General features: G+C 37.0%; 1 protein-coding gene across 2 annotated transcripts in view; it reads left to right on the forward strand.

Moving 5' to 3' along the window:
- Plxdc2 (plexin domain containing 2) overlaps positions 1-27,126 on the forward strand; it is a 404,732-nt gene that overhangs the window by 294,793 nt on the left and 82,813 nt on the right. For both annotated transcript variants that reach the window (XM_075970560.1, XM_075970558.1), the window contains 3 exons: positions 11,144-11,243; positions 20,457-20,552; positions 20,774-20,855. In XM_075970560.1, coding sequence (XP_075826675.1) covers positions 11,144-11,243; positions 20,457-20,552; positions 20,774-20,855 — 278 coding nt within the window. The remainder of the gene's footprint in view (positions 1-11,143; positions 11,244-20,456; positions 20,553-20,773; positions 20,856-27,126) is intronic.

The raw sequence follows: 27,126 nt of genomic DNA on the forward strand, positions 1-27,126 counted from the left end.
TACAGAACTGTACTGTTCAATCTTGAAGTACTCACTTTTTTACCTTTTACCAACTACAGATTTACCCGATAAAATCAAACACCTTACTAACGATACATCTATGTTTTTGAATATGAATAAGATCCCTTTTACAGTTTGTACTCACTCTTGTCTGTAGTCTTATGGATCTCTTTGTATATTTATCCCTCAGTCTTTTTCCTCTAGATTTTCTCTCATCAGTCATGTCTTCTTGCATGGTAATTTCTGATCAAGTGTTTTGCCTTCTTTATATGGTACTAAGTGATATGTCCAGGATTATAATGTAATCTTCCTCTAGGGAACATTTACTTTTCTGGATTGGCAATGAGGTTGGACAAATACTTCACTCTCTCAGTGGAGTCTTACTCAGATTTGAGGCTGGTGGGCTGCTATGTAGCCTTGACTTTTGGACTGTAGTCTTTTAGCTATATCCAAAGGAGCCTGAGTATCTCTATATCCTTTGCCTTAGACACTGGAAGCCACTTTTTCTCAGCAGAAGTTCTATTATCTTTCCAGGCTCTGAGTCTTCTCTATGACTGACAGGTGTCTTCAGGGAAAGTAGAAGTGGGTTTGCCTCTGTGGATGTTTTTCTCCATGTCTCCAGGTCTTCACCTTTCAAGCCATGAGATTTGATGGTCACCTCTAATTTTCTCCGTTTTCTTTCTTTTCATATTTAATCTGCTTTTCTTGTTTGGTATTAGTAGTAGACATGACATAGAATAAGTTTGTTTGTCATAACTAGAAGTAAGAGTCAGTCTCAATTACTTTTAATAAAAATTCCAAAGTTAATTAAAAATCTGGCCTATTTTAAGCAGTTCCTATAAGCTAGGCATTAACCTCTATGCTTAAAGTGATATCATGTCTCTCACAGAAAAACAAAATGTACCTATTTGGTTTTGATAGGAAAGAAATCTTAAGTATTCTGATAGGTTAAGTAACTTTCCCAGAATTATGAAACAAAACTTTAACACAATGATATCTCTAAGTATAGTGTTACCTTGTCTCCTTACAAATTCCTTTTTTTCCCAGTATTATTGGCTCACTTACCTTGTTATTCTCAACTGTCTTTTCTGGTTGTTTGTTTTCGCATTATCATTCACATTGAGAAGTAGGTAAAGGAGGCTTGCCTTTCCACAGCATTTATCCTATTATTCACTACTATTTCTCAACAAGAAGAACCTCTATGTAAAAAAATACATAGATGGCATAAAATTGAAAAATCAAATATCTAATTCTTTTTCTGCTAATAACTAGCTATGATCCCAAATCCCCAAAATTTTATATTATTTTCAGTAGCTTCTGAGAGGCGAGAATTGCCTTATTACAACTGGCATGGACTGAAATTTGGAGTCTCTTGGTAGTCTAACAAGGAATACACCTCTAAAAGGTGTATTATCTCAAAAGTGTAGCTTTAAAGTCTGATATCTCAGCCAATGATGCCGCCTCCCCGAGTACACCACTTTAGCTTAGAGCATACTCTTTCTCTCACCTGCTTGATCTTTCCACACTTGAACAAGGTGTTCTGCTGATACTCTAGGCATCCATTAGAAAAGGAAGTGACTCTTTGTAATGAATATCAATTTGATTATTTCTATTTGATAAATTCATTTAAGAGACAATTATGACCATTGGGTTATTGCAATGAAATTAAGAAGCCACACACATGTACAGGAGCATTATAGATAACAGATACACAGCTTAGAAAATGACCTAGCACACCAATTTCCTTGAAAAGCAAATCTTAGAGGAGGGTCACAGTGGACAAATGTGGCTATTTGTCAAGTGAAATCACTTTTGATCTATCCTACCATTGAAGTATTTAAAAGTGATATTCCTCAATATGGCATTAAATACTTCTTTGGTGGAGAGCATAGCTAATAAATCGCCGAAACCCTCCAGTCGTGGGTTTCAGTTAATTCTTTTCTTTGAGGACTATTCCTTTTAGTTAAGCTATAATGATGCTTCATACATGGTTATAGCCTAGAAATTTTAAGGATGAACAGTTGTTGAATTGTAGAATTTATGAGGACAAGATAGGAGATCCAAGAAAAAAGCTCAATAGCGAGACTATCATCATTTATGTATAGAGTAAATGTCTTCTATGTTGGTTGCTTTATGAATAAAAATGACCTGTGCAAATATAATACATATTATATACATACATATATATAACCAGAAAGTATAAATCAGTAAGTAGAAAAGTAATATATACATATATTTCATGTAAATATATGTACACTATACATACATGTACATATATATATATATATATATATATATATATATATATATATATATATATATATATATGGTCTGTTTGTGTATGGAGGAGCTATAGATCATTGCTTGGAAAACCAGGAAGGAAAAAATGCTGATGTAAACTTTGTTAAAAAATACTTATAAGGAACATGTTGACACAGATGATTCTCTAAATTTTAAGTTTATGCAAATTGTATTTCTTTTGCTTTGTTAGAATGCCATCATTCATATATTTGTTTAATTATCAATATAGAAAAGCTCCTGATGTTTTAACTTTCTATTTCCTCTCCAAATGTAAAAAGTGCTAGACTGAATGACTTTTAATTGTCTTGTGATAACAAATGATGTGGGTAAAATAAATAATGAAATAAAATATCAACTTAGGAAAAAAATCAATGTTGTGGGGGAAACTGTTTATAACCAAGCAGTCTGTAGTGCTGGTCCTGCATCTAGCTGCATATGTTGTTCTCAGGTCATTTATGAGAGCCTATATGTGAGAGCATGTGTGCATCCATGTGCTTATGTGTGCACTGTATGTGCGTGTGCACCTGTATTCGTATGTGTGTGTGGGTATGCATTCCTGTGTGTGCTTGTTTTATTTGTGCCTTCCTTTTAATGTTTTATGATGGGGAGGGGGTTGTTACCTAGGGCACGTTTTCTCAGGAATTATCAATCCATATCTTTTCTCATTGCTCTGTTGCTCCATAATCGAAGAGTTCTTGGGTCCTTGTGGTTAAAGTCCTAAGTCATTTAAATTCTCTCCTCCAAGTGTGGGACATAGAGTTTCTTTCATCTTTCCTATCCTATTTATTCTCAGGTCATGGTTCAGCAAGATCCTTTATCTTGCTTTCTTCTCAACGGGAATCCCCACCTCAGGAGTGAGTGTTCTGGGTCAGGCTTTGACAATAAAGGCCTCCATTTCGTTGCCTTCTTTTACATGAAGTTTAATCTCTGATTCATCAATTTGGTAGTAAGCAACCTTTAAATCAGAGTTTACAACAGTTTGTGAAGTGTGTTGCCAGCATTTAAATATTAGAACATTTCAAATTAAAATAATTGCATGTGTTTCATATTGTAAAATAGAGGAAAATGTGCACATCAGATTTTCCTTTTATAGTTTCTTATTTCTTACCCTAGGTCCACATTAACTTGTGTAGAAATAAAGTCTCTAGCCCACTTCCATAAAGAGGTTACTTTTTATTTATCAGCATTAATTGCCTATTTATTTTTATATTTTAAACAGAATATGGCTGTAGCTTGTTACATTACTTGATTGGTTGTTTTGTCTCTGTTTGGTGGCTTGTTATATGTAACATAGACAAAACTCACATTCATGACCTTCTTGCCCCAGCCTCCTGTGTGCTGAATGTAAGCATGTAACCCTATACTATGCTGCAAATTCATCTTTAAATTATAATTCATTTTGCTTTCATGTGGTCAAGTTTATTGATCATCTCAATAACTGTAAGGCAAAAGGAATGAAAATATTTTTGTGGATCATTAACAATATTCAGGAAATCAGAAGGATTTTAAAGTTAAACTTAAATAAAATCTCTTGTATTCAAATATAGTTATAGGCAACTTGGCATCAATATCTTTACTTCATGTATTATTTTGGTAATAGCAAAGAGAGTTTGAAGATATGTGCGTGTGCGTGCGTGTTTATTAGATTTCCTATTGAATAACAGAGAAATTTGGTCTATCATCCCAGGAAAATGAGATAAAAGGTAAAAGTTTCATACACATAAAATACTAAATTAAAAAAGCTTTGCTTTCTTGTGGACATTTTTTGTTGTCTCTAATACTAAATGACCAGACACCTTATTGCTGATTAGCAAATGGACAAAATGAAGTTTCCAGTAATCTTTCCCAGCTCTGATAGTCACCCTTCGAAACACATTCTTCAGTCAAGCTCCAGCTGAGACCTGCGCAGCCCATTAGAAGGATAGCAGCATCCGTAATGAAAACAAATGAACATTTCAGAACAAAGAACAGGGAGAAAAAAAATCCATGACCTCCAATTCTAGAGTCCTGTTACCTTCTCGATACTGAGACCTCAATATAAGCCCAGGTTGTGACGACAGTGCGGGGCCTCTGTGTCCACAAGAATGACATGATAATGTAGAAAACAAAATAGATTTTATCTTTGAATCATTTACTAAGGCCAGGATATTTTTGCCTCAGCCTTGCTTAGTCCTCATTTTTCTGCCATAACTTTGTGGAGTATCAGCCTGCTTCCCTTCTTAATTTGCCCCAATATATCATCCATAGGAAACCTTGTATCAAATAATAAACTCTTTGTAACTTGTAAAATTAAGAAAATAATTAAATATGTTGAAAAGAGGGGATTCTGGATGCTTGGCCGAGCCGAAATGGAAGCATATTTTGTTTGGCACTAACACATCCTTTCTGTTTAGGTATGAAACTGTGCATTTGCAAACTGCTTCTCAGGAATTTATACTACATGTCACACAAAGGTCCATTTCCAATTTGGTTTGTTTCAATCATTAAATAACAGCAGTTGTAGACACACAAAGACAATGGAAACACATTTCTGTGTAAGATAAAATACTTCAGGTTAGGGGTTCATAGTTTCTTGTTGCTGCCCCAATATGACTGACCCATAGATCACTAAAAGTTTCTATATAGAAAGGGTTAGGAATACAGCTTTCTATAAGTTATAAAGAGTTTGGGAATTTTGGCAGATTATTTTATCATTGATTTACTGACTTAGATACTTCATATTTTAAGTATAGGATACAAAGTATCATGACAATAAGATATATTTTCCTGAAAATTTTGTATGATAAGTGAAATAGGTTATACACACATGAGAGAGAAGGGGAAGGAGAGAGATATTGCTTTATTGTTAAGGAATGGCAGTTTATTTTATATGTAGGTTTTAACAATCCCTCCCTCTGAAGGCTATTAACCTTCGCCAAGGCAGCAAGGAAACTACACACCATTCTTTTTTTTGCTGTCAATGAGCTCAGCCGTATTCGTTGACCATAGTTAAAATCATAGTCTTTGGTATCTATAGGTAGAAAAATACACCCCAACAAGGCAGAGAAGAAAGGCTATGTGAATACTAAGCAGAGAAATACAGATTTATTTCAATATGAGTCACCTGAGAGAGGCTGCTTAGTTTCATCTTTTCTTCATTAATCTCTGGGGCTATTAGGTATTTAATTCAATTGGCAAAAGCAGCATTTCAAAACCTAGATAATAATTATTTCATCAGAAGGCTCCGGTGACTTCTAGGAGATGTCGGAAATTGAAAACTCCTTGTACATTTTCATTTTAATATTTAATCAGCACAAAGCATCAGAATTCAAGCAACTTACTCTTGGAGCCCATGACATCTTAAAGGATCGTAGGAAGTCAGCGGCAATATTGTAAACTGACTGTCCCTCTCCCATTCCTCTTTGACTCCTCAGCCTCCATACCTTTCCCTCCAGTTCTTCAGGGCTTCCAGTGTTCTCTGCATGCCTTCTTATGTTCTACATGATGACCATCTGCCTGAAGCTGAACAACATAACATCTGTCTCTCTTTTTTATTAATTATTTATTAGAGATTTCTGCCTCCTCCCCGCCACCGCCTCCCATTTCCCTCCCCCTCCCCTGGTCAAGTCCCCCTCCCTCGTCAGCCCAAAGAGCAATCAGGGTTCCCTGACCTGTGGGAAGTCCAAGGATCACCCACCTCCTTCCAGATCTAGTAAGGTGAGCATCCAAACTGCCTAGGCTCCCACAAAGCCAGTACGTGCAGTAGGATCAAAATCCATTGCCATTGTTCTTGAGTTCTCAGTATTCCTCATTGTCCGCTATGTTCAGCGAGTCCGGTTTTATCCCATGTTTTTTCAGACCCAGTCCAGCTGGCCTTGGTGAGTTCCCGATAGAACATCCCCATTGTCTCAGTGTGTGGGTGCACCCCTGCACCCCTCACGGTCCTGAGTTCCTTGCTCGTGCTCTCTCTCCATCTGCTCCTGATTTGGACCTTAAGATTTCAGTCCGGTGCTCCAATGTGGGTCTCTGTCTCTGTCTCCTTTCATCGCCTGATGAAGGTTAATATTCAGGAGGATGCCTATATGTTTTTCTTTGGGTTCACCTTCTTAATTAGCTTCTCTAACCTACCCCTGGACTCAGCAATACCACTCTTGGGAATATACCCAAGAGATGCCCTATCATACAACAAAAGTATTTGCTCAACTATGTTCATAGCAGCATTGTTTGTAATAGCCAGAACCTGGAAACAACCTAGATGCCCTTCAATGGAAGAATGGATGAAGAAAGTATGGAATATATACATATTAGAGTACTACACAACAGTAAAAAACAATGACTTCTTGAAATTTGCATACAAATGGACGGAAATAGAAAACACTATCCTGAGTGAGGTAAGCCAGACCCAAAAAGAGGAACATGGGATGTACTCACTCATATTTGGTTTCTAGTGACAACCTAACATCTCTTATGATGCACAAAACTGATTTCCTTGCCATTGACACCAAACTCATGGAGTCAACTCAATCTCACTTTTCTCAGTTCCCTTGTCAAGTCCTGCTTGACAGTGGTATGGATCCACATGGCAGGCTCTTTCTATTATTTTCATTTCTGATGCAAAGTCATATTAGAAACACCTTCCCCATCTCTCCTCCTTACAGAGACACCCCCTCCTCGTGCAACAGATTTTTTCTTTTAAGCCACCAAGCAGCTCTGAAATCATGACACAGAGTTTTAAATGCTCAGCCCAGTTTAGGCACATTTCTAGACAGCCCTTTTAACATAAATTAATCTGTTTCTATTTATCAACCTTTTTGGAAAATTTTGCCTTTTCTTACTTTCTTGCTTTTTCTTTGTCTGGCTGGCTGATGGCTACCTGGCCTCTTGCCCCAGACATGTCTCTCTCTCCTCCTCTCATTATTTCTCCTTTTTCTTTTCAAGCCTTTATTTCTTCTCCTATTTATATTCTCTGCCCTGCAGTGCCACCTATACCTCTCTTGCCTAGCTACTGGTCATTCAGTTTTTTATTAGACCAATCAAGTGCCTTAAGCAGGCAAGCTAAAAAAAAATGGCAACACATCTTTTCATTATCAAACAAATAACAAGTACAGCATAAACAAATGTAATATATATTTGCCTGGTTAAACAGATATTTCACAACATTCCCTATTACTCTCTATTTATTGACCTTATTTTATCACCTACCTGAGACCCAAGCTCATTCTGGTAATCTGTGTTATTGTCTTTTTAGCCTGCTGTGGTATCAGTCTATATCCTGTGAGTTGAAATCTCCATGAGAACAAGCTTTGTTCTCTGAGTAATTCTGGTTAATCCATTGCTACACACTATATCTTAATTTATATCTGATGAATGAATGAATGAATGAATGAATGTATCTTGGCTTACCTTATCAAATAGCAAGAACATTATAACTTTTTAATTAAACATTTCTTGGTAGGAGATATTTTTAGAAATTTATTTTCTACTCTATGTTCCCCTATTACATTAAGACTCATAATGGCATAATACACAGAAGAGGGGGTTTTCAAACTGAATGTCCCGAAATCAAAGCTTCAGGAATGTGTACATTTCAAGACTGGTGACAAGCTGAAATAAGTCTTTTGACTGAAAATGAGGATTTTTTTTTACTTCCCTTTGTACAGAAAGGAAGAATGTTTAGTTTATAATTTTGTTTGGATCACTGTTAACACTTAGTTTACTTATTGAAACTTGAAAAAGTCAAAGCATCTGTGGGAGAGGTGGTTCCATAGGAAAAATAGTTGCTGAACAACACAAGACTTTAGTTTAAATCTTAATGCTCACTTAATCTCTGGGTGACTTTTCATGCACCTGAAGCCACGGAACTGTGGGAGCAGGAGACAGGAGGATTGTGGAGGCTTGCTTTGCGCCAGTCCAGCTCCATGTTCCGGGAGAGACCTTGTCTCCAAGAAGTAAGGTAGAGGGTGATAGAGCAGGACACTCAAACACTACTCTGTTCTTCACATATACATATGCCTACAGGTGTGCGTAACACACACACACACACACACACACACACACACACACACACACACACACACCACAAAACAGTTTGAGGATTGAAAACGTCCTTAATGTTTTACTAGAAGATTCTAATGTTTTTAGTAGAATTTCAGAGAAACTTTATTTTATGTAGACACAAGCATAAAATTTTTTCTCAACTATTTAATATAATAGAGAATGTATTGTTCAGGTTAGCTATGTAACAGATTACCTTATTTAAAGCTAAAATCAATCCCATTCTTACTACTTATGTGATAACTAGTTTAGTTGGTGGTTCTGCTGATCAGGGTTGGGCTATGCTACTTTCAAATGTGTCATTATACACAATTCCTATATATCATCTATTAGCTGGGAGATTTACCAGCAGTTGACTAGTCAAAGATGAACTCTTCTGGGGAAAAACAAACAACAAGAACAACAAAATGTTTTTGTATCTTGATTACATAATAAATGAACAGTATACATTTTCCAGACAGTGACAAAGATCAAGAAAGGAAATGAAAAGTCCACTAGTACTTTTTTCTTCGTGTTTGCTTTTGTCATATTGCCAGCCCCACAGTACAATGTTGCAAAGTCATAAATCAATACAGACTGGAGAAAACTTAAATTGAGCCCATGAGTATAATTAATCTACCACAGGCAAAAACACTGGAGGAAAAGGGTAGGCATAGAGATAAACTATGAAGGAAGAAAGGAAAGAGATGGAGCAAGCAAAGTTAAAACAAAAGAGACTTGGAATGGAACAAGTTGGGAACGAGTTAGAAAAGTTGGGATGTACAGTCTGGAAATTAAATTGCCAGAAGGATGCAGGAGCTAAGATACATGACCTGGAAAGCATGGTCTGCTGTGTATACAAGGTATGTCTTATGGCATAACAGGGCCTTTCGGTTGATGGTTATGTAAGTTTCATCCTGAAAATGGGAGAGGAAGAAGAGAATCATATAACTCACAGTGTTAGAGATTGGAAACAGGTGACCAATGTTAGTAACAAAACTTTAATTTTTTATTCTAAAAATGGTAAAAATGTAATTGGCAACAAGGTTTTTTTGTATGTTTTCCCATTTTTTTTGTCTTCTTTAACTTGGGAATCTATATAAAACACCCTTTACATTATGTTAGCTATAAAATTTGGGTACTAATATAATAAAATTATTATATTATTTTTATAGTATACTAACAAAATATGCTACATTACATATTATACAACATGGCACATGTTAAATTATATATATATTATATCACACAATAAATTATATGTAATATAGTTAATATAATATATTAGTATGATATAATATAGTATAATGAATATAACATAATATAAAGTATGTTGGTTAATTTTCTGTCACTGTAACAAAATAGCAAACATAAATAACCTATAAGGAAAACTGGGTTATTTTGATTACCTGTTTAAGAAATTATATTTTCAAGATAGTTTTATGTATTTAAGGATGCCCTCAAACTCAAAATATACCCCTTTATGACTCTTAACTTCTAACCCTCCTGCCTCCATCTTCACCATACTGGATTATGCTGACATATATCTGCAACCCCAGTACTCCCATAGCAAGATGGCAAAATCCAATGAGAATAACAGAGATCTTGCCTCAAAAGAAAATGGAAGGAAAGAATAGTATCTTTAAAAGCTGCCAACTGACTTTTACATTTATGCTGTGGTGCACATGCACATGTACACACTCACACATACACACTAAGTCACTCATGCTAAAGTTAGTTTTTTAATGATATATTTTATCTATGTTACTGTATTTACCATAGGAAACAGAATAGCAATATGAAGAAAGGAAGCTGAATTCCTGTGACACCTGAAATTGTAAAAGGATATTTTGTTGAACTTGAGAGATAATCTTGTTTTAGAACTTGGGGGAATCATATTGAAATGGTGGTTGGAAGTGGCATTTCTCCTGTTTACTTTGTTTCAGTCATATTCTTTCATCTTTTAAATGATGGTCCAGTGTATGTCCTGTTCAGAAACAACACTAGGCAATAGATTTTATTTGGTAACTTAAAAACCAGTGCTCAGTATTAATCAATAGATCATTTTTTTCATGGGCATTTCATGGGAATCTGGATGCTTCATGTCCCCCAAAGGAGATGCTACATATCATAATAGACCGGTCACCAGGATGGTTATATTAGGAAGTAATAGGATTTTAAAAAGAATAAAACCTAATGGCAAGTTGTTAAGTAATTGTGGCACGATACCCTGAGACATCCCATATCTCCTGATAAGTTTCCCAGATGCTTCCTTTAGAAGAACCACATAGAGCAATAAGCATTGCACCAGCCTTGTATCATGTGACTGATATAATAGCAGGTAATGATGTGATTAAAGATATGTTATGCGATATGCTTATTTTTATTGGTCTTTATGTGTACCAGACTGTTTATAAACAGGAGTTTTTAAAAAATCTATAAAATCAAATACAGAATAAAGTCATGTATTAAAATAAACAATAAAAAAAGAATTTTTGTTATGGAAATTATAACTCCCACTAGTAATGGTGGACTTGTGTGTGTGACAATTTCATAGCTTGTAGTATCAACTATATTTGCAAGAACCTCTTTCTGTCAATATTGGGTTGCGAAATGCTTGACCAGAAGCTCTTGTGACTTTATTTCATATATAACACTAACCTGATGTGATTCCAAGACATTGTCTACTTATTTTTTATGATATTCCATGTTTATTCTCTAGTCTCTCATCTCCATTTTCTGATTTTATTCAGTAAACATGATAACTCCAACCCTATGCCTGAGTGCTATTCATGTCTAACACAAAGAAATCTCCTTTTTCTTTTTCTAGATACCTGTCTTGGTCACACAGATAAGTTCCACCAACCATCCAGTGAAAGTCGGGCTGTCTGATGCATTTGTCGTTGTCCACAGGATCCAGCAAATCCCCAGTAGGTAGAAGAAGGGTAACTGAAAGTTGATCCTTGACTGGGGTCAAGTCTAAGGACAGTGATGTCTATCAAGGGAACTACAGAGAGACTATCCTAACTGCTGCTTGTTAATTCTAATACTGGTTTATATTAATAACTCCTCTTGGGTTTATTTATACCCATTACTCCTGAATTAATAAATGTAGGGGAAGAGAAAAGGCCAAGGACATTTGACTGTTGCTGTTTGGGGGCTCTTTGGCGTAGTTGCTCTGTTTTACAGAGAGAGCTCAGTAACAAGAGCAGCAAAATGGATGTGAAAGAGTGACGAATTATTTAGTTGACAGCCTTACAAATTTCCACGTTTGTTTATTTATTTTAAATAATTTTATGAGGAAATAAAGTTTGTGCCATTTTGTATTTGAAACATTTGATCAAACCAGAGAATTAAGCCGGGCGGTGGTGGCGCACGCCTTTAATCCCAGCACTTGGGAGGCAGAGGCAGGTGGATCTCTGTGAGTTCGAGACCAGCCTGGTCTACAAGAGCTAGTTCTAGGACAGGCTCCAAAACCACAGAGAAACCCTGTCTCGAAAAACCAAAAAAAAAAAAAAAAAAAATTGAAGCTGCACCTACCAAAGAAGACACGTCTCTCCTTTTTCGTTTATATTATTTTTGCTAGTATTGTTTATATTTTGTAGAGTGCGAGAACATTCATTATTTACACAGTTGTTAATTAGTTTTGCAGATTCCAATGCTGCTGGGGATGTACTTAGACCTAGTTCATGTGCTTAGCATGTACAGAGACCCTGCATTTATCACAGCATCTAAGCAAGGAAGAGAAAGGAGAAGGATAAAGTGCTGGCTGTGTTTCATGCTGTTCTGACCACCTTCTGAGCATTCTGACTTTTAAACCTCTTCTACTGCCAAAATAATCCTGGTGAATCCTTCAGGACACTGATCCTGAGAGTGTTTGTTTGCTCCTGTAAATGTATTTACTTGAAGCCAGGAGTAATAATAAAATACATTTAGAGAGTAGGTCATGTCCTTTCCCGTCTTCAAGTTCTTCCTTTATTTCATTAGGGGTGAACTTAATTTATCACGTACATGCACTGCTTGGGACAGAGTTGAGATGATTCTGTTTAATTGTGTCATCTCTCAATTGCAAGAAGTAAATGAAGTGGAAACTAGACTCTCCAAAGAAACAATGTGGCTGCTAACATTCAAGGATTCTTCTCTTGGCATAGGATGGCATTAGTTACAAGTGACGATTCTACTCAGTGAAGAACGTGTGTAGCCTCCATTGGGTTTCTCCTTGTTATCACAGAGACTATAATAGATAATATTCAAGGAAATTTTTAAATCAAGGCAGATTTTTCAGAAACTCAATTGTACTGAGAACAAAGCAAAGATACATTAGTGTGTGTAAGGAAATATAAAGGCTTCCTGACAGAGCCCTTAAATAAGAGTCAGAGCCCGGGAGAGTCACGGTTGGCCTCCGTTTGAGGAGTGGTGTTCCCACATTCTTCCTTTCAGGGGAGTTAAATCGGGCATGACTGGAGTCAGTTATTCAACGAGAGAAAAGGGAACACTGGCTTTGGTTTATTTGTTGTTCCTTTCCATCCATGGAAGATGTTTCATGTGCTGCTTGCTAAGAAGGCACTTTAGAGAACAAACCTACAAAAATACAAAATAATTCTCATATTCAATAAAAGTCTTTTTATATGCAATATTATGTTAGGTTTTTCCCTAATTGTGCAGTTGTGCTTAGAAGGGTCCTAAAAGGAGATTCAGGAAGTATAACCATGTTGTGAAGGGATAATTTTAGGGGAAAAAAATCTCCAAAATATAAATGATATTCTGTAAATAAATAAATGCACATGAATCTTGAGAGCAGATTATATATGCTCATTGGACTCAGTATTCACTTCACAGAACTGAGCCAGGCTCAGAATTTAGAGCCGACCAGCTCTCATGCTGCTGCATGCTTGCAATGCATCCACTGCTCGCCCTGACCTCACTATTCATCCCTCGGGGGAAAAAAGCCCAGAAGAAATGCAATCTCTAATGCTTTCCTCCTGGTGCTACGTGAGACTGTGCTGAAGGAAGACAGTTGGAAAAGATAAGTTCTACTTTAAAATCGCTCCAGGAACAGGAAAATGTTAATCTCTTTAAGAATTTGTTCTAATGGTGCAGAGTGCACCAGTGTATCTCATCAGTTCCGGTGTAAGAAAAGCATAGCTCCATTTAATAATCAGCTGAAAAGGAAAAAAAATACATACTTTCTAGTGACAGAAAATAGAATAACCCAAGGCTTTTGTAATACAAAGTATGATTTCTCCCTCAACTCCCCAATTCCAGGAAATGAGACGATCCCTAGAGACTCATTATTTACTGTTACTTGTGCTAGGGATGTAGATAAATATTTAAGTCCCTTGCAAAATTATATTAAGAAGTCTCACTATTGGGAGTAATCCCTGTGTGGAATATGAAGCCGTTGCTTTGGTTACTGCTTTTCTCTCTGAGTGTATTTTGAGAATAAATAATTATTATGCCAAGTAATGGGTAATTTCTTTCATAGTTATGTGAATTTTCCCTTTAGTGATTGGTCATAGATGTTATTTCTCATATTAACATTTGTAATGACATTTGTTTGTTTCTCTCTCCTCCAACTTAGTGTTTTGAAATTCAATTGTAATTTCTGACTGCCCGCTTTCTTCACCCAGCCTTACTGTTTCTCTGCCTTCCGAACTTTATAAGGAAGGCATTTCCTCAAATAAAAGTAGAAAAATCATAATGCTTTATGGGTCTTTGGAAAGCAAAACAAAAACAAGTGAACTTAAAACTGTGTCACTCAGTAATGAGAAATTTATTTTAGCTCATACGAGTAACATTTCTAGCAAGATGAACTTGCCAGAATAGCTGCTGACCTGACGAGCAGTGTTCTAGAACAAGTCATGAGAGGGACAGCTTACAAATCCCTTAGGATATTTCAATCTGTGCTTCTCACCAGCGATGTTATCTGGTGCTTTCATAATGTCAAACCCTTTCTCAATGGTAACCCTTATGTCAAACTTATTGTTTTTTGCTTTGTCAGCTATTTCATGTCACAGCTCAATAGAGACACTCTGTCATGTTCAGAAAAAGAACTTCAATTAATTTGTAAAGCAAACTACTTTATAAGTTTCTAGCTCCTATTTGAACTCTGGGACATATTTTGCCACATGTGCAATGTTTTCACAAGTTTGCAGACATGAGAACTTTTCCCAGAAGTCAGTTGAGATTACTTAGAATCAAACAACCTTAGTAAACACAAGCTGAGCCTTTGGTGAGCTAGTTCAGGCTTGAGAATCAAAGCAGCAAGTAAATAGTGCTGTAAAGGGAAGCAATTTTACTTTCTGCAGGATGAATAATTTTGAGGGGCTTTGCAGTTAGAGAGAATGGAGATCAGCGTGCACCGTTCACTGTTACTAAAGTTGGAGGGAGAGAAATAAACAAATGTCATTAAAAATGTTAATATGAGAAGTAACATCTACGACCAATCACTAAAGGGAAAATTCACATAACTATGAAAGAAATTACCCATTACTTGGCATAATAATTATTTATTCTCAAAATACACTCAGAGAGAAAAGCAGTAACCAAAGCAAAGGATTCATATTCCACACAGGGTTACTCCCAATAGTGAGACTTCTTAATATATTTTCACAAGGGACTTAAATTCATTTAATGATATAATTGGCTTTAACTTTAATTCTCAAAAAAGTTATAACAGAACAGCACACTAACCTAGGATCATTCCTGTCTTGCTCATAAGGTCGGCACTTAAACATGAGCTTGCTAGCCAAATGTGGCAAAGATTCACTTCTATTGTGACAACTTAACCTTAGACATTAAATTTTAAACTACATTTAATTAATTTTAAGTTCAAGAACAGCATGTAACCATTGGCTGCCATACTAGACAAGGCAAAAGTAGACATTGTACATATATATTTAAATAAAATGTTGAATGTCAAGTACTTTTAAAATAATGTTAGAGTTAAATATGATTATTAATAAATTTCAAGCATAAGTGTACTTATTCAACAGTAAATTTTGAAATATAACCACTATAATAATAGCAACTTATAATTTTTATTTGATGGTAGGGTATAGACATTCTAATTAAGCAATTACAACTTTTAGTGTGAGATTAAAACACAAATAATCATGTAAATTTTTTAAAAATTATTTCATAGAACCAATTTCAAGTGCTTCTAGACGAGCCTAGTTTATTATTTCAGAATTATCGGTCCTGTCGTTCCTTTAAGCCAAATCAGTCTATAAATCTCCAGTGAACGGTGCACGCTGATCTCCATTCTCTCTAACTGCAAAGCCCCTCAAAATTATTCATCCTGCAGAAAGTAAAATTGCTTCCCTTTACAGCACTATTTACTTGCTGCTTTGATTCTCAAGCCTGAACTAGCTCACCAAAGGCTCAGTGAAAGGATAAATAAAGAACTATTAGCTTCTTTGTAAAATATCAACTTATTAAAGAGCATTGTGCAAAATGATATTTCATTTAAATTCATATGTTATTAACATACTTTATATGGTTGTTCCTGACTGGATTTTTTTAAATGTGTGTAGATAGTGGTGTGTGAGTGTGTGTGTGCAAGAGTGTATGTATGTATGTGTATATGTGTGCATGAAAAAGAGTGTGTATGTCTGCATATGTCTGTCTCTCTATTGTATGTGTTTGTGAGAAAATAGTTATCTGTGCTTATGTTTGTGTATATGTGTTATACATGTGTGTGTTTCTGTGTCTGTGGTAGAAGAGAGTGTGCTGGTGGCACATCCCTTTGTGCTCATATGAGACCGGAACAGTGCAAGGCTTTGAGGGTCTTCTGTCATTCTCTGATTTAATACCTTGAGAGAGAGTCTACAGTGAACCGGAAGCTTTGCATTTTCTAATGGATGGTTGACTCGGAACTCCGAGGATTTGCCTATCTGCACATACCACTTCCTCCCCCTCGCACCCCCAAGCCTGTCTAGGAGTAATGCCCAGTCTTCTGCTGAGTGGTGGGGACTCAAACTCATCTTTTGTGAATTGAGCAAGTGTTCATGCACTAACCCATCTCATACCCTGCTGAGGCGAATTGAAAGAAAGAGACAGAAGGAAGAAAGAAAAAAGGAAGGAAGAAAGTAAGGGAGGGAGGGAGGGAAGGAGGAAGGAAGGAAGGAAGGAAGGAAGGAAGGAAGGAAGGAAGGAAGGAAGGAAGGAAGGAAGGAAGGAAAAGGGAGAAAGAAGAACTAAAGATTCTTTGGCTATTAGCAACCACTGATTCACAAACTTTAACACTTTTGAGAACTTTTGTAGGGGTTCTGTAAACAAGATAATTGTCCTTCAGAAATATGGTTAAGCTATTTCATTTTTTTTGCACATTCATTGGCTTTTAATCTGAGTCCACATATGCAAAAAATGCAAGTTTTTACTTATTTATATTCTCTATATTTATTCAAAACAGTCACGGACAGGACTTTAACACAAGCTTAACGTGCATGACATTTGAGCATTCATTTGGTCAATGCACACTTGCTAGCATGCACACTGGGACAGGATTAATTGATCTAAGCAAGTGAGAGTCAGCACAAAATGCTTTTATATCACTCAGCGAGTGAATGAATGAGCTCCTCTTTGCAGACCCTTCTCTGTAGCTGGCTTACTCCATAAACATGGGCACAAGTTTGCTCACCAGTTAGAATTGAGTTGTTTTTAATTTATGTTTTTTTAATTATTTTAATACTTATTTTAGCTATCATGACCTGATACTATATTGTTTATGCTTTTCTGCTTTTTTATTTGCCTCAAATTTATACTTTCATTTTAATATTTGCTTAACTCATGTACTACATAACAAATATTTGTTTTCATTACACTTTCCTAATACTTTGGGGGCATTGTAGTTTTTTCTGGTTCTGGTCACCTGCACTTATATAGTGCCAGAATGTTAATTCTCCCAATTGAATTTTGATATTGAAAACTTCCTTTTCAGTACAGTTTGTACCACTGTGGTGTAAGTTACACATCTAAATGACTGATCCCTAAACATTATCCATTCTTTTGCCTGTGCTTGTTTTGTTCAACATTTGATTCTAACAGTGGAAAAAATTCATACTCCATTCCACCAATTTCCACTTAATAAAGCCATTATTTCTCTTTTCTTTTGTTTTCTTTTTCTTTGCTTTCTTTCCTTTTCTCTGAAAGAAAAAAAATATAATTAATTGCTTAAGATTTAATAGCACGGCGTTCGATTGAATGGCATTTCAAGTGTGCACTGCACAATCTTGGAAGCAAGGGTATGTGCTTCCCTAGTGCCTGGAGAGCCATGTTAGTCCCAGGTCTGTGAAGACTCCACTCTGTCCTCCTTTTACACGCTTGCTTCTAAATCTCTGGGCAGATGATTCCTAAAGGGAGTGAGGAAATGAAGCAAGTTGAGACCAGGAAGTTGGATGAGAAAGAAGAGGGGGGAAAGTGTTATATTCCCCCCTCCTGCCAGCCTTTGGTCTGATTTTCTTTACACATGGGAAAGTAACAGCTGAAATGTGACCCTTGGGCTCACCCTTAGCTTGAGCAATGTCCTGAAACTTGTGCTAAGTAGAGATGGAAATAGAAAGAAGCACATAAGATAAAGTAAACACACTTCATCATCATCCAGATTTCTGCTGTTTTAGCTAACGTTTGACTGATGTTTCATAGAATTACAATAGAATTAGAAAAAGAGTTTGTAGCTAAGACATGATCTTCTCTATGCTTTGTTTGCTACTCTCACTAGCTAAGTCTGTTACTACATCTTTGAGTGGAAAGCTGGTTACTGCTGTAATAGTATCCTGTTTTTCCTTAACTTTTTGTTTACTTTCCCTGAATCTTCATGCTGAGAATGAATGAATCTTGTGATGTGCATAGCCTACTGTTTACTTTGAAGAGTACTGGGTAGCCTGTGCTGAGGACTGGGACCAATTTGGATTAGAAAACAAATAAGATATAATCATTTGAAACCCGTCGTTAGGCATGGACTACAGAAATAAGAAAATGACAGCAAAGCATATGTTTGACAGTTCAATGGACTAAGATATTATTAAATGCAAGGATAGGACAATGAAGGCAATTGCCATTATATTCTTTTATGAATATTTGCTTTTAAGACTGGCTATCAAAGAAGCAGAATCCAGTGAATCCAGCTGAGGGAGGATGTGGAGAGGGATAGGATTCTTAGAGGTTCTGTATAACCACACTGGCCCTACTAAATGAACCTGTCTTGGTTCAGGCACACCAACACCAAGTTCTTGGCACAAAGAAGATTTATTTGCACAAAAGGGACAGAAGGCAGAGATTAAGAGACAAAGACAGGAGACAGAGGACTAGGGAGAAGAAAAGGGAACAAGAGAGAGGGGTAAGATGTATTTGTCCGTAGAGAAAAACAAAGGACTGCCACTGGATAGAGGGAAGACAGCTATGCCATAGGAAAATGGCAGTTTATAAAGAAAAAAGGGAAACCCTATGTTAGGATGAGTGTCATTCATTTTAGCTGAGCATGTTAATTAGGTGAGCCAACAGAGGCTTTGAATTGCTGACCTCAGTACTTCAAAAGCTCGATCTTGGTAGTCAGCCTCAGGAGGAAGTAGTCCTAAAATAAGGGAATAGACCTTGGTGTCTAGCTTTAGGAATATAATTTAATGGTTATTAGCAATGCAGAGAGAATGGGAGAGAAGGGCAAGGCCTGCCAGAGCCATGGCCATCATGCTCTTGCTGGCCAGAGTCCCTTCACCCACCTGATGGAGATCAGAATTCCTTAAACCAACAGTTCAACATTTGCACACTGCATCGTATCACCAGGACATCTTAATCTCTTTTTTCTACAGGTGTTACTCTCTAACAGTTGATTTTATTTTATTTTCTAATTTATAACAATCTTTCACTGATGAGTTTTATTGTCAATCTTAAGTTTTTAAAACGTTAAAAGAAAGTAATTGAAGTAATAAACGTTTATTTTAACATTATTTTGCTTATTTTCTTGAAGACATTTGAGCCAAATACATTTCTGAAACCATATGAAAGCTTCTAGGCTTGGCAGGGTCAACCAGTGAATAAATTCCTAATGGCTTGTGTTTAAGAGAGTTGTCTCTGAATTATGACAGAAGCAATCATTTGGAAGTTGTCATCGACCAGCAGGTCACCAAACAAAATGATTCTCATTTATTTTAGTCTTGTTAAATTCATCTCCTCTCAGTAGTTGGGGCACTAGGCAATCAAGGGAACCAGGGAACCGATATAGAAAATGGTTTATCAGTCCATACACCCTATCAGTAACTAACTCCCAGGGCTTCCTACTCGTCTCCACTACCTGAGGTTTTCAATGTAAAATGTGACATGAACAATGGACTGATATGGTAGAAATCAGCTGATATGATGGATCATTTCCAAACTTTTCTGTGAAGACCTAGGAACCTTCATCCTAATATTTGTATTTTAAACCTTTATTCTTTTTACTTCTAGGAACTAAATTGTGCAAAACACATGGGAAAGAAATATATTAAAGACTTATTCAATTTAGATGGAGGAAAATAATGAGCAGACATTATCTTTTTTTCTCAAAAGTTAAAGACTAAAGAAGATGCTATGACTCCTTATATCAAGGAAACATATCAAGAAATCATGTTTTTCTAATAACGAAGGAAGCTTGCCTTCCTCAGTTGTTACTAGTCAAGGAGAATATGCATGCTTCCTTCAATTATACAAAAAAGAAATTAATTTGATTAGTGATTATTTTCCAATCTCATCAACATGAAGAGCTTTCCAGTGAGTACAGAATGAACAGAATATTATATGCTTCCTTACCTAAGGCAGCTTCAAGTTAAAGCCCATCCAATGAAGAGACTGATAATTACAAAACTTAACCCCTATATCAAGTACATATAGAACCAGAAATATTGTTATCATTGATGTGGAAAGTGTAGGTTGAGATTTAAAATACTTCCCTGAGGTAGCAAGCCTCCAGCTAACTGTAACACACACACACAACCTTAGCGGTTTCATGATAGATTTCCATATTTTGAAGGATTTGATACATGAAATCCTACATTAAAGCTGAAGCGACTCAGGAATGGGTAGCACTTCTATATTTATTATTAAAATACTCTTGTTGAAAAGTGGGGAAGTAGTCAGAGCTAATTTTCTTTCACTTGTTATTTTTGTAGATGTTCGAAGAAGAACAATTTATGAATATCACCGAGTAGAACTACAAATGTCAAAAATTACCAACATTTCAGCTGTGGAGATGACCCCACTCCCCAGTAAGTTATTTAAGATAGTGAAGTGGGGAAAACATCAAGTTTGACAGTAAGTTGGCTTATAATTATTGTCTTCAGTATGTAATTTTAATTGTGCTTGTCAAGCATACGTATCCTGACCTTGGGTGTGTACAGGGATGGGTGGTTATACTTTTGGATAAGTAGTCTTTCTCCCTCCACACTGTCAACTAGTCTTGATGAGTCTATTCTCTCCTGTTTCTTAGCATGTCTGCAGTTCAATGGCTGTGGTCCTTGTGTATCCTCTCAGATTGGCTTCAACTGCAGTTGGTGTAGTAAACTTCAAAGGTAAAAGAATAATTTATAAATGTGATTTTTATATTTTAAAAAGTCTTGTTGTCTATACCCACCGAGTTACAAATTTTATCATGTGTATAGATCATATATGTATTGAGTGTATAGGTGTGAAAATATATGTGTATGCATGTTCATATATGTTGTATATGAACTTAGAACATATACACATAGTTGGACATACCAAAGTGCAAATCCAATTGTGTTTAGAAAAGGAAATTTCAATATATTTCTTTGTCAAATGCTTAAAATGACTAAGAACCTCCATCGTCTATAATGCCAAAATCTAACATATATTTATAATTCCCTATAGGGTCTTTTGAATGGATAATTTCAGCCCCTATTTTACAGAAAGCATGTCATGAGCTATGTTTTCTACAGCTGGAACATATTTCAGTAATCACATGCACATTATTAAAATAATTCCTATCCAGTAGCTGAAAAGTCCTTCCTCAAGGTTGCTGATGGAGGCTAAAGTTGACATTACCTGACCTTGCTATGATTAGAACCTGTATATGGCGGTAACCTTGTGCTCTAATTGACTTAGAAACTTACTTTTACTGGTGTCAAAAATATTTACTGGCTATCTCCGGTGGTAAAAGAGATTGTTCAGTCACAGGACTTTTATAGGAACTGAGCAGGGTGAGAGATATATGAGGCTGGAGAGCAGATTGCTGTTCCTTGAAATGACGGATGGACATACTTCCACCAAAATCTTATATGAATTAGTGACGCTGAGCTGACTCAAGGAGGAATCAGTTCAATGAATGCCTCCTGGTTCTGGAACAAAGCAGAATGCATTAGTTAGGTTTCTCTAGAAGAACAGGATGGATTGAATGGTTTGATATCATAAAAAAGAATAAATTAGATTGGCTTACACAGTATAGCTCTAGGTAGCTGAGCTATGGCTGTCTAAATGCTGAAAGATCTGAGACCAGTTGTTGTCTTGACCCCAAAACAGAATGCCCAGTAGTCCCAGTGTGATTTTGAAGGTCTGAAAGTTTCTGAAAAGCAGTTGCCTTTTATTTATGATGGAAGACCAAAGAAGCTTGGGTTAGGTGGCGACAGCAGAAATAACACTGGGATCTATACCTCAGCACAAAACCTGTAGGCAAACAGGCAAGCAGAGGTGCTTTTAACATCACCCTGTGCTGCATACTCTAGAGAAGAGTCATCACCCCTCTGTTTTCTTGCCAGCCCAGAGGCATGTCTGTTTGTTGGTTCTACATCCAATGAAATTGGCAATCAAGAGTGCCTATCCCAGGGAGCATAGCTCTAAAAGGTTGAACACTCTTAAAAAATCACTTTGCCAGTGACTGTCATTTGCTGAACCACTGTGCACATCATGTATGTCCAAGGTGCCTGCAACACTGCAGTGAAGAACCTGAGCAGGATTCTTGCACCCAGGTGGAGTTACAGCCTCAAGCATCCAGAGTCTATGGAAAGACATCTTTTCCTTCCAGGTGGTGTTCCTCGGTGGCTTGTTACCATAGAGGACAGATGCCGGCTCCCTGTCTCCCTGCTGCAGCACTTCTGCCTTGCTAAGGGCACGCTAAGGGACTTCTTCAATGTTGTTCAAGGTGTAAAGATAGAACGCAAATTTTTTTTTTTGAACGCAAAATTTTTCATGACAATCCTAGGAAACATTTCGAACTGGCTAACTTTGAAGTAACCACTCTGGTACTGCAGCCGGAACTAGCTTGTTTATGAGAACCAGTGTGGTGTTCTCAACTGAACATGCCGTGGCAGCCACTTCTTTTGGAAAATGAATTTCAAACAATGAAAAAGCAAGCAGGCTATTAGCATATTGCACAGCATATTTTAAGTGAGTTCCTTATTCAGAGTGGGTAGAACTGCTGTAAATCAAGGAATGGTGGTTATATGTATATTTTGATAAGATTTTGTAACAATCACATGCATATCAGAAGTCATTAAAATCTGTTTAGATACTGAACTCTGAAATGAAAAGTGCTCAAAGCAATTTAGTGAAAGATACTGATCAGCCACCTTCAGAGCATAAGATCAAGTTTGCTAAATAACATTATGAGCCATTACGATTAGGGTAAGGCTTTTTTTTTCATTTTTTTTCATATTCTTTGCAGGGTGTTAAAGGCAAAGACCATGTATAATATTTTCCTTTACCTTCATTGCCTAGTAATACTTTGATATTATATCACCTAATTGATAAATTATGATTAGTTTCTGGGTGACTCAATCGTGCATAGGCTTTTCTGGGATAAAGCGTTCTGGGATAAGAGACTGTCAAGTGCTGGAGCCAGAAGATCTGATGGAAACCAGCAGAAGTTGATGGCTCTTATCAGTGTGTGATAGGGTTTTTTTCATTTGTTATTTGAAATAGGGTCTCGTTCTGTAATCCAGGGTAGCCTAGAATACTCCATCCTTCTGCTTCAGCTTTCTAGATACTAGGATGACAGGCACGGACCATTTCTGGATAATTAGAATTTCTGCCTCAAACAATGTCCAAGTAAATGAAGGTTTTGAAGACTCATCTAGAAGCAGACCTAATATTAACCACTTTTTAAAAATGCAGAAATACATGTTCTGACTTTGAAAAAAAGCAATATTTCAGTCAAACCATACCCACATGTTGAAATATGCTTCTACTCTTAGAGTTTATAATTTGAGAGATTTCTCAGCCAGGTAGGATGCATGCTGAAGAGTTTATAAATTATATTAAGAGTATATTTGCAGCAGAGGAAGCCAGGGTCCTTGGGTTAAGCACTTCCTCAGGGTTTCCAGCCTTTTAATAAGTTTGGAACCTGAATTTGAATCTGTGTGACTTCCAGCTTTGGGTCTGGCTAATATATCAACTCTACTTTGTACATCACAGGTGGGTGTGCTACACAAACTATTTTTAAACAGGTGCATAGTTGATGCTGCAAGAAAAAATAGATGATTTTTCAAAATGGCATGCCAAAGCAAAGAGGAGAGTCACAATATTCCAAAGACTCCTACATATCGATGACGGCATTGTAAATGTGAAGTGTGATTCAGGGTATTCTTCGCAGAGAAGCATGTGTTTTTTGCATGCTATTATCTTTTGCTCTGTTGATTATGGAGCACAGATTTAAAATATCAGATTCAGTTTCAATTTTGGGAAATCCATAACAAAATTTGTTTCATAAATTGGTTTAACTATGGTTCATTGTACTTTTATTTGAGTTAATCTCCCCACTACATCTTACTATTTTCTCCTTAGACCTGTAAAGTTCCAAACATTGCTTTACTGCCCAGCATTATTTTCCCAGACTTTAGGGTTTTATGGGAAAAAAAATCACAAAATAAGAGACATGTTAGATTAAGTAACACAAATAGCACCCTGATTTTTTAAACCCACCATTCCTACTTGCATGTGCTCATTTAGCCTAGACTAATAAACAGCTGCTAGTAATTACTCAACTCTCAAATTGAGTTTGATAAAAAAAAAGAGAGAGAGATAATTTTAATTGATTTGTTTATTTTCACCAATTCCCATTTTGAGGGAGCAAAAACTAAGACAAAATGTGTACCATGACTGGCCCAGGGTCTAAGAGTATTTGTATTACAAGTATACATAAGAAGTTTCATGATTGAAAAGATATAATGAAAACACTTAGCCCATGGTTTTCTAGGCAAGCTCCTTCTTATTTCCTCTCTGTGAATTGACAGAACTCGAATTAATCTTTTTTTTTCTTTACTTAAATTATGTTTTTTTTTTTTTTACGTTTCGACTGAATCTTCCCCTCCCTTCCTGCCATTCCCTGTCCTGCTTCCCTCCCCTACCCAATTCCACTCCTCTGCTTCTGTTCAGAACCATGCACGCTTCCCATGGGTAATGAACTTGCACTTTGACAGGAGCCAGCTGCAGCACCAAGACCAAGTATACCTCAAAGAAAATGTTCTTGCAAGGGTCTACATTGGCTTCAAACCTGATTGTTGAGGAAATAAAGCCCAATGAGGGGCAACATTATGAGCTGGGTATGGAGAGAAAGTGCACATAGAATATCAGAGAGGACTTGGTATAGAGGTGGTTGTACCTCAGGCTAACAAAAAGCCTTTGAGTTTTAAAAGTTAAGGAAGAGGAAAGGAGTGATTTCATTATGGTTTATAAATATAGCTCTGGAAGTTCAAATAGAACATTTTATCAGTTGTTTGTAGAGTGAGTTATGCTGAAAAGAAAGAGGCAGAGAACTTGCAAACCTTCTGAGAGAAAGTCTAGCAACAATATCTGTCACTGAAGAGTCTCTCCTGTAGAGGAGAGCCATTACCGTGTATGAATGTTTTTACTTGGATTCATGAGTTGAACTCTTGCTGTTTGTAATTGAGAGCAAGAGGAAACAGTAAAGAATAACTCAGCTAATGTGAGCCTCTTTGCGGAGCATGACCTGCTTGTCACTGGGTCTCACAGTGCCACACACACTCAAGTCTGATGCAGACGCCCATGCATATGGGTAGACTGAATTATTAAGATGATTTAGCTATGTATTCACTGGAGTATTAGATACAACAAAGCATTTAAAGAAACACCAGTCACAATGTTCCATTGTAAGCTTTGCTTGGTCGACATGAACACAAAGGAAAGAACTGATGTCTCTTTTTATTGAAGGCATCAAAGACACATGAAGCTTAAATGACATGTAGACAGCAATGTGTAAGTTCCTCATATGACTACAATTAGAGACCGCAGTAGACACAGTACAGACCGAAACTGTAGTGTATTCTCTATGAAGTGCACTGGCCTTTATAGTACATCAGAGGGTACCTGTCAATCCAGGCAAATTTCAGGGGCAGCCCAGAAGGGAGCACTTCAGAGTTCTCCGAAAGAGTAAAAATTGCCTGTCTCACTGCTGGAATGGGGCCATGTAGTGTGGCCTTGAAGAAGTTAGACTGTCAGGATGGGTGCATGGTGACACAGACAATTAACAATTATGGATAAAGCAGTAATCTCCAGTCAAAAAGGTAAAATTAATGTGTCACCAAGATTATGTTTGATACTAGTATGCATTAAATCCAAATGACCCCAATTTTCAGCCTTTATCAACTGAGTGTTAGACAGGCATAGCTACAGGAGGCTGTTAAAATGCAGGCCCATGTGCTGCCCAGTAAGAAGTTCACATTCAGTGGTCCAGGCTGCAGCCTAAGTGTCAGAGACGAGCTTCGACAAAAATACCACTTACTGGGGTAGGGGCATGGGAATCAGAAATGTTAGTAAAAAATACGGAGATGCAAGTAAAAATAACAAAACAGAAACGTAGGATAGTATCAGGAGGGAGTTCTAGTGAATACCGAAATTGTCCGTGTTTAATTTTCCATACCCCAGTACAAAAGGGAGAAGAAGGCAACATGGACCTTCCCCAAAGCAATGTGCCTTGTTGTCTCTGAGGAGTGGATGGGGAGGGGAGGGTGGTGGGGTAGGTGGAGAGAATGGGAGGAGGGAAGGGAGTGGGAATTGGGATTGGTAGGTAGAATGAAAAAAAGAGATTGTTTTCTTTAAAAGAAAAAGAAAAAACTGGGCAGGGGGATTTCTAGAGACTTGTTTTATCCAAAGTATAGAGTAGATACTGATGAGTAAAAAATAAAAAGACTTCTTTAGCATGACACAAAGGACAACTAGAACAGTTTCTGCTTCAACACTCAGAGACATCAAGTCATTAGCATTCTGTTGTTTAGGCACTGAAGCTACCCTAGATCAAATAAGGCAGTCACTTACAAGGTCAAGCCTCCTAAAATGTAGCTCTAGTACTTCCTGACCATTAATCAGGGTGGAGTGGATCTACCTGTGAAAGACCCTCAGAGAGGACCTTTCCTCTCTGATGAAGACCCCAGAACCAGGACACTCCGAGACCAGGCCACAGGATGCAATTAGCAAGAGGTTTATTGAGTAAACACAGGTACCTGCGGGCAGCAAGTCTTTCGGAGGACTTGCGCACCTGCCAACTGGAGGACGGGCTTTTTATAGGGAAGAGCAAAAAGCAAGTTTACAGAAGCAAAAGCGTGGTTATCGATCGACCGGAATGAGGCGGGGGCATGAATGGTTTCCCCTCTTAGCATGGGTGTCAGCAAGAAGCAAGTTTACAGAAGCAAAAGCGTGGTTATCGGAATGCGGCGGGGGGCATGAAAGGTTTCCTCTCTCAGCATGGATGCCTGGCAACAGTCATCCTGTTCCTATCTTATAACTAACCTGCTTTGTTGACATCCTATCTTATTGACATCTTGTCTTGCAGTCTTCCTATCTCTATCTCCTGTTCTCTCAGGCACCTGGGAT

Source organism: Microtus pennsylvanicus, chromosome 4 (genome assembly GCF_037038515.1).
Source record: "Microtus pennsylvanicus isolate mMicPen1 chromosome 4, mMicPen1.hap1, whole genome shotgun sequence".
NCBI lineage: Eukaryota > Metazoa > Chordata > Mammalia > Rodentia > Cricetidae > Microtus > Microtus pennsylvanicus.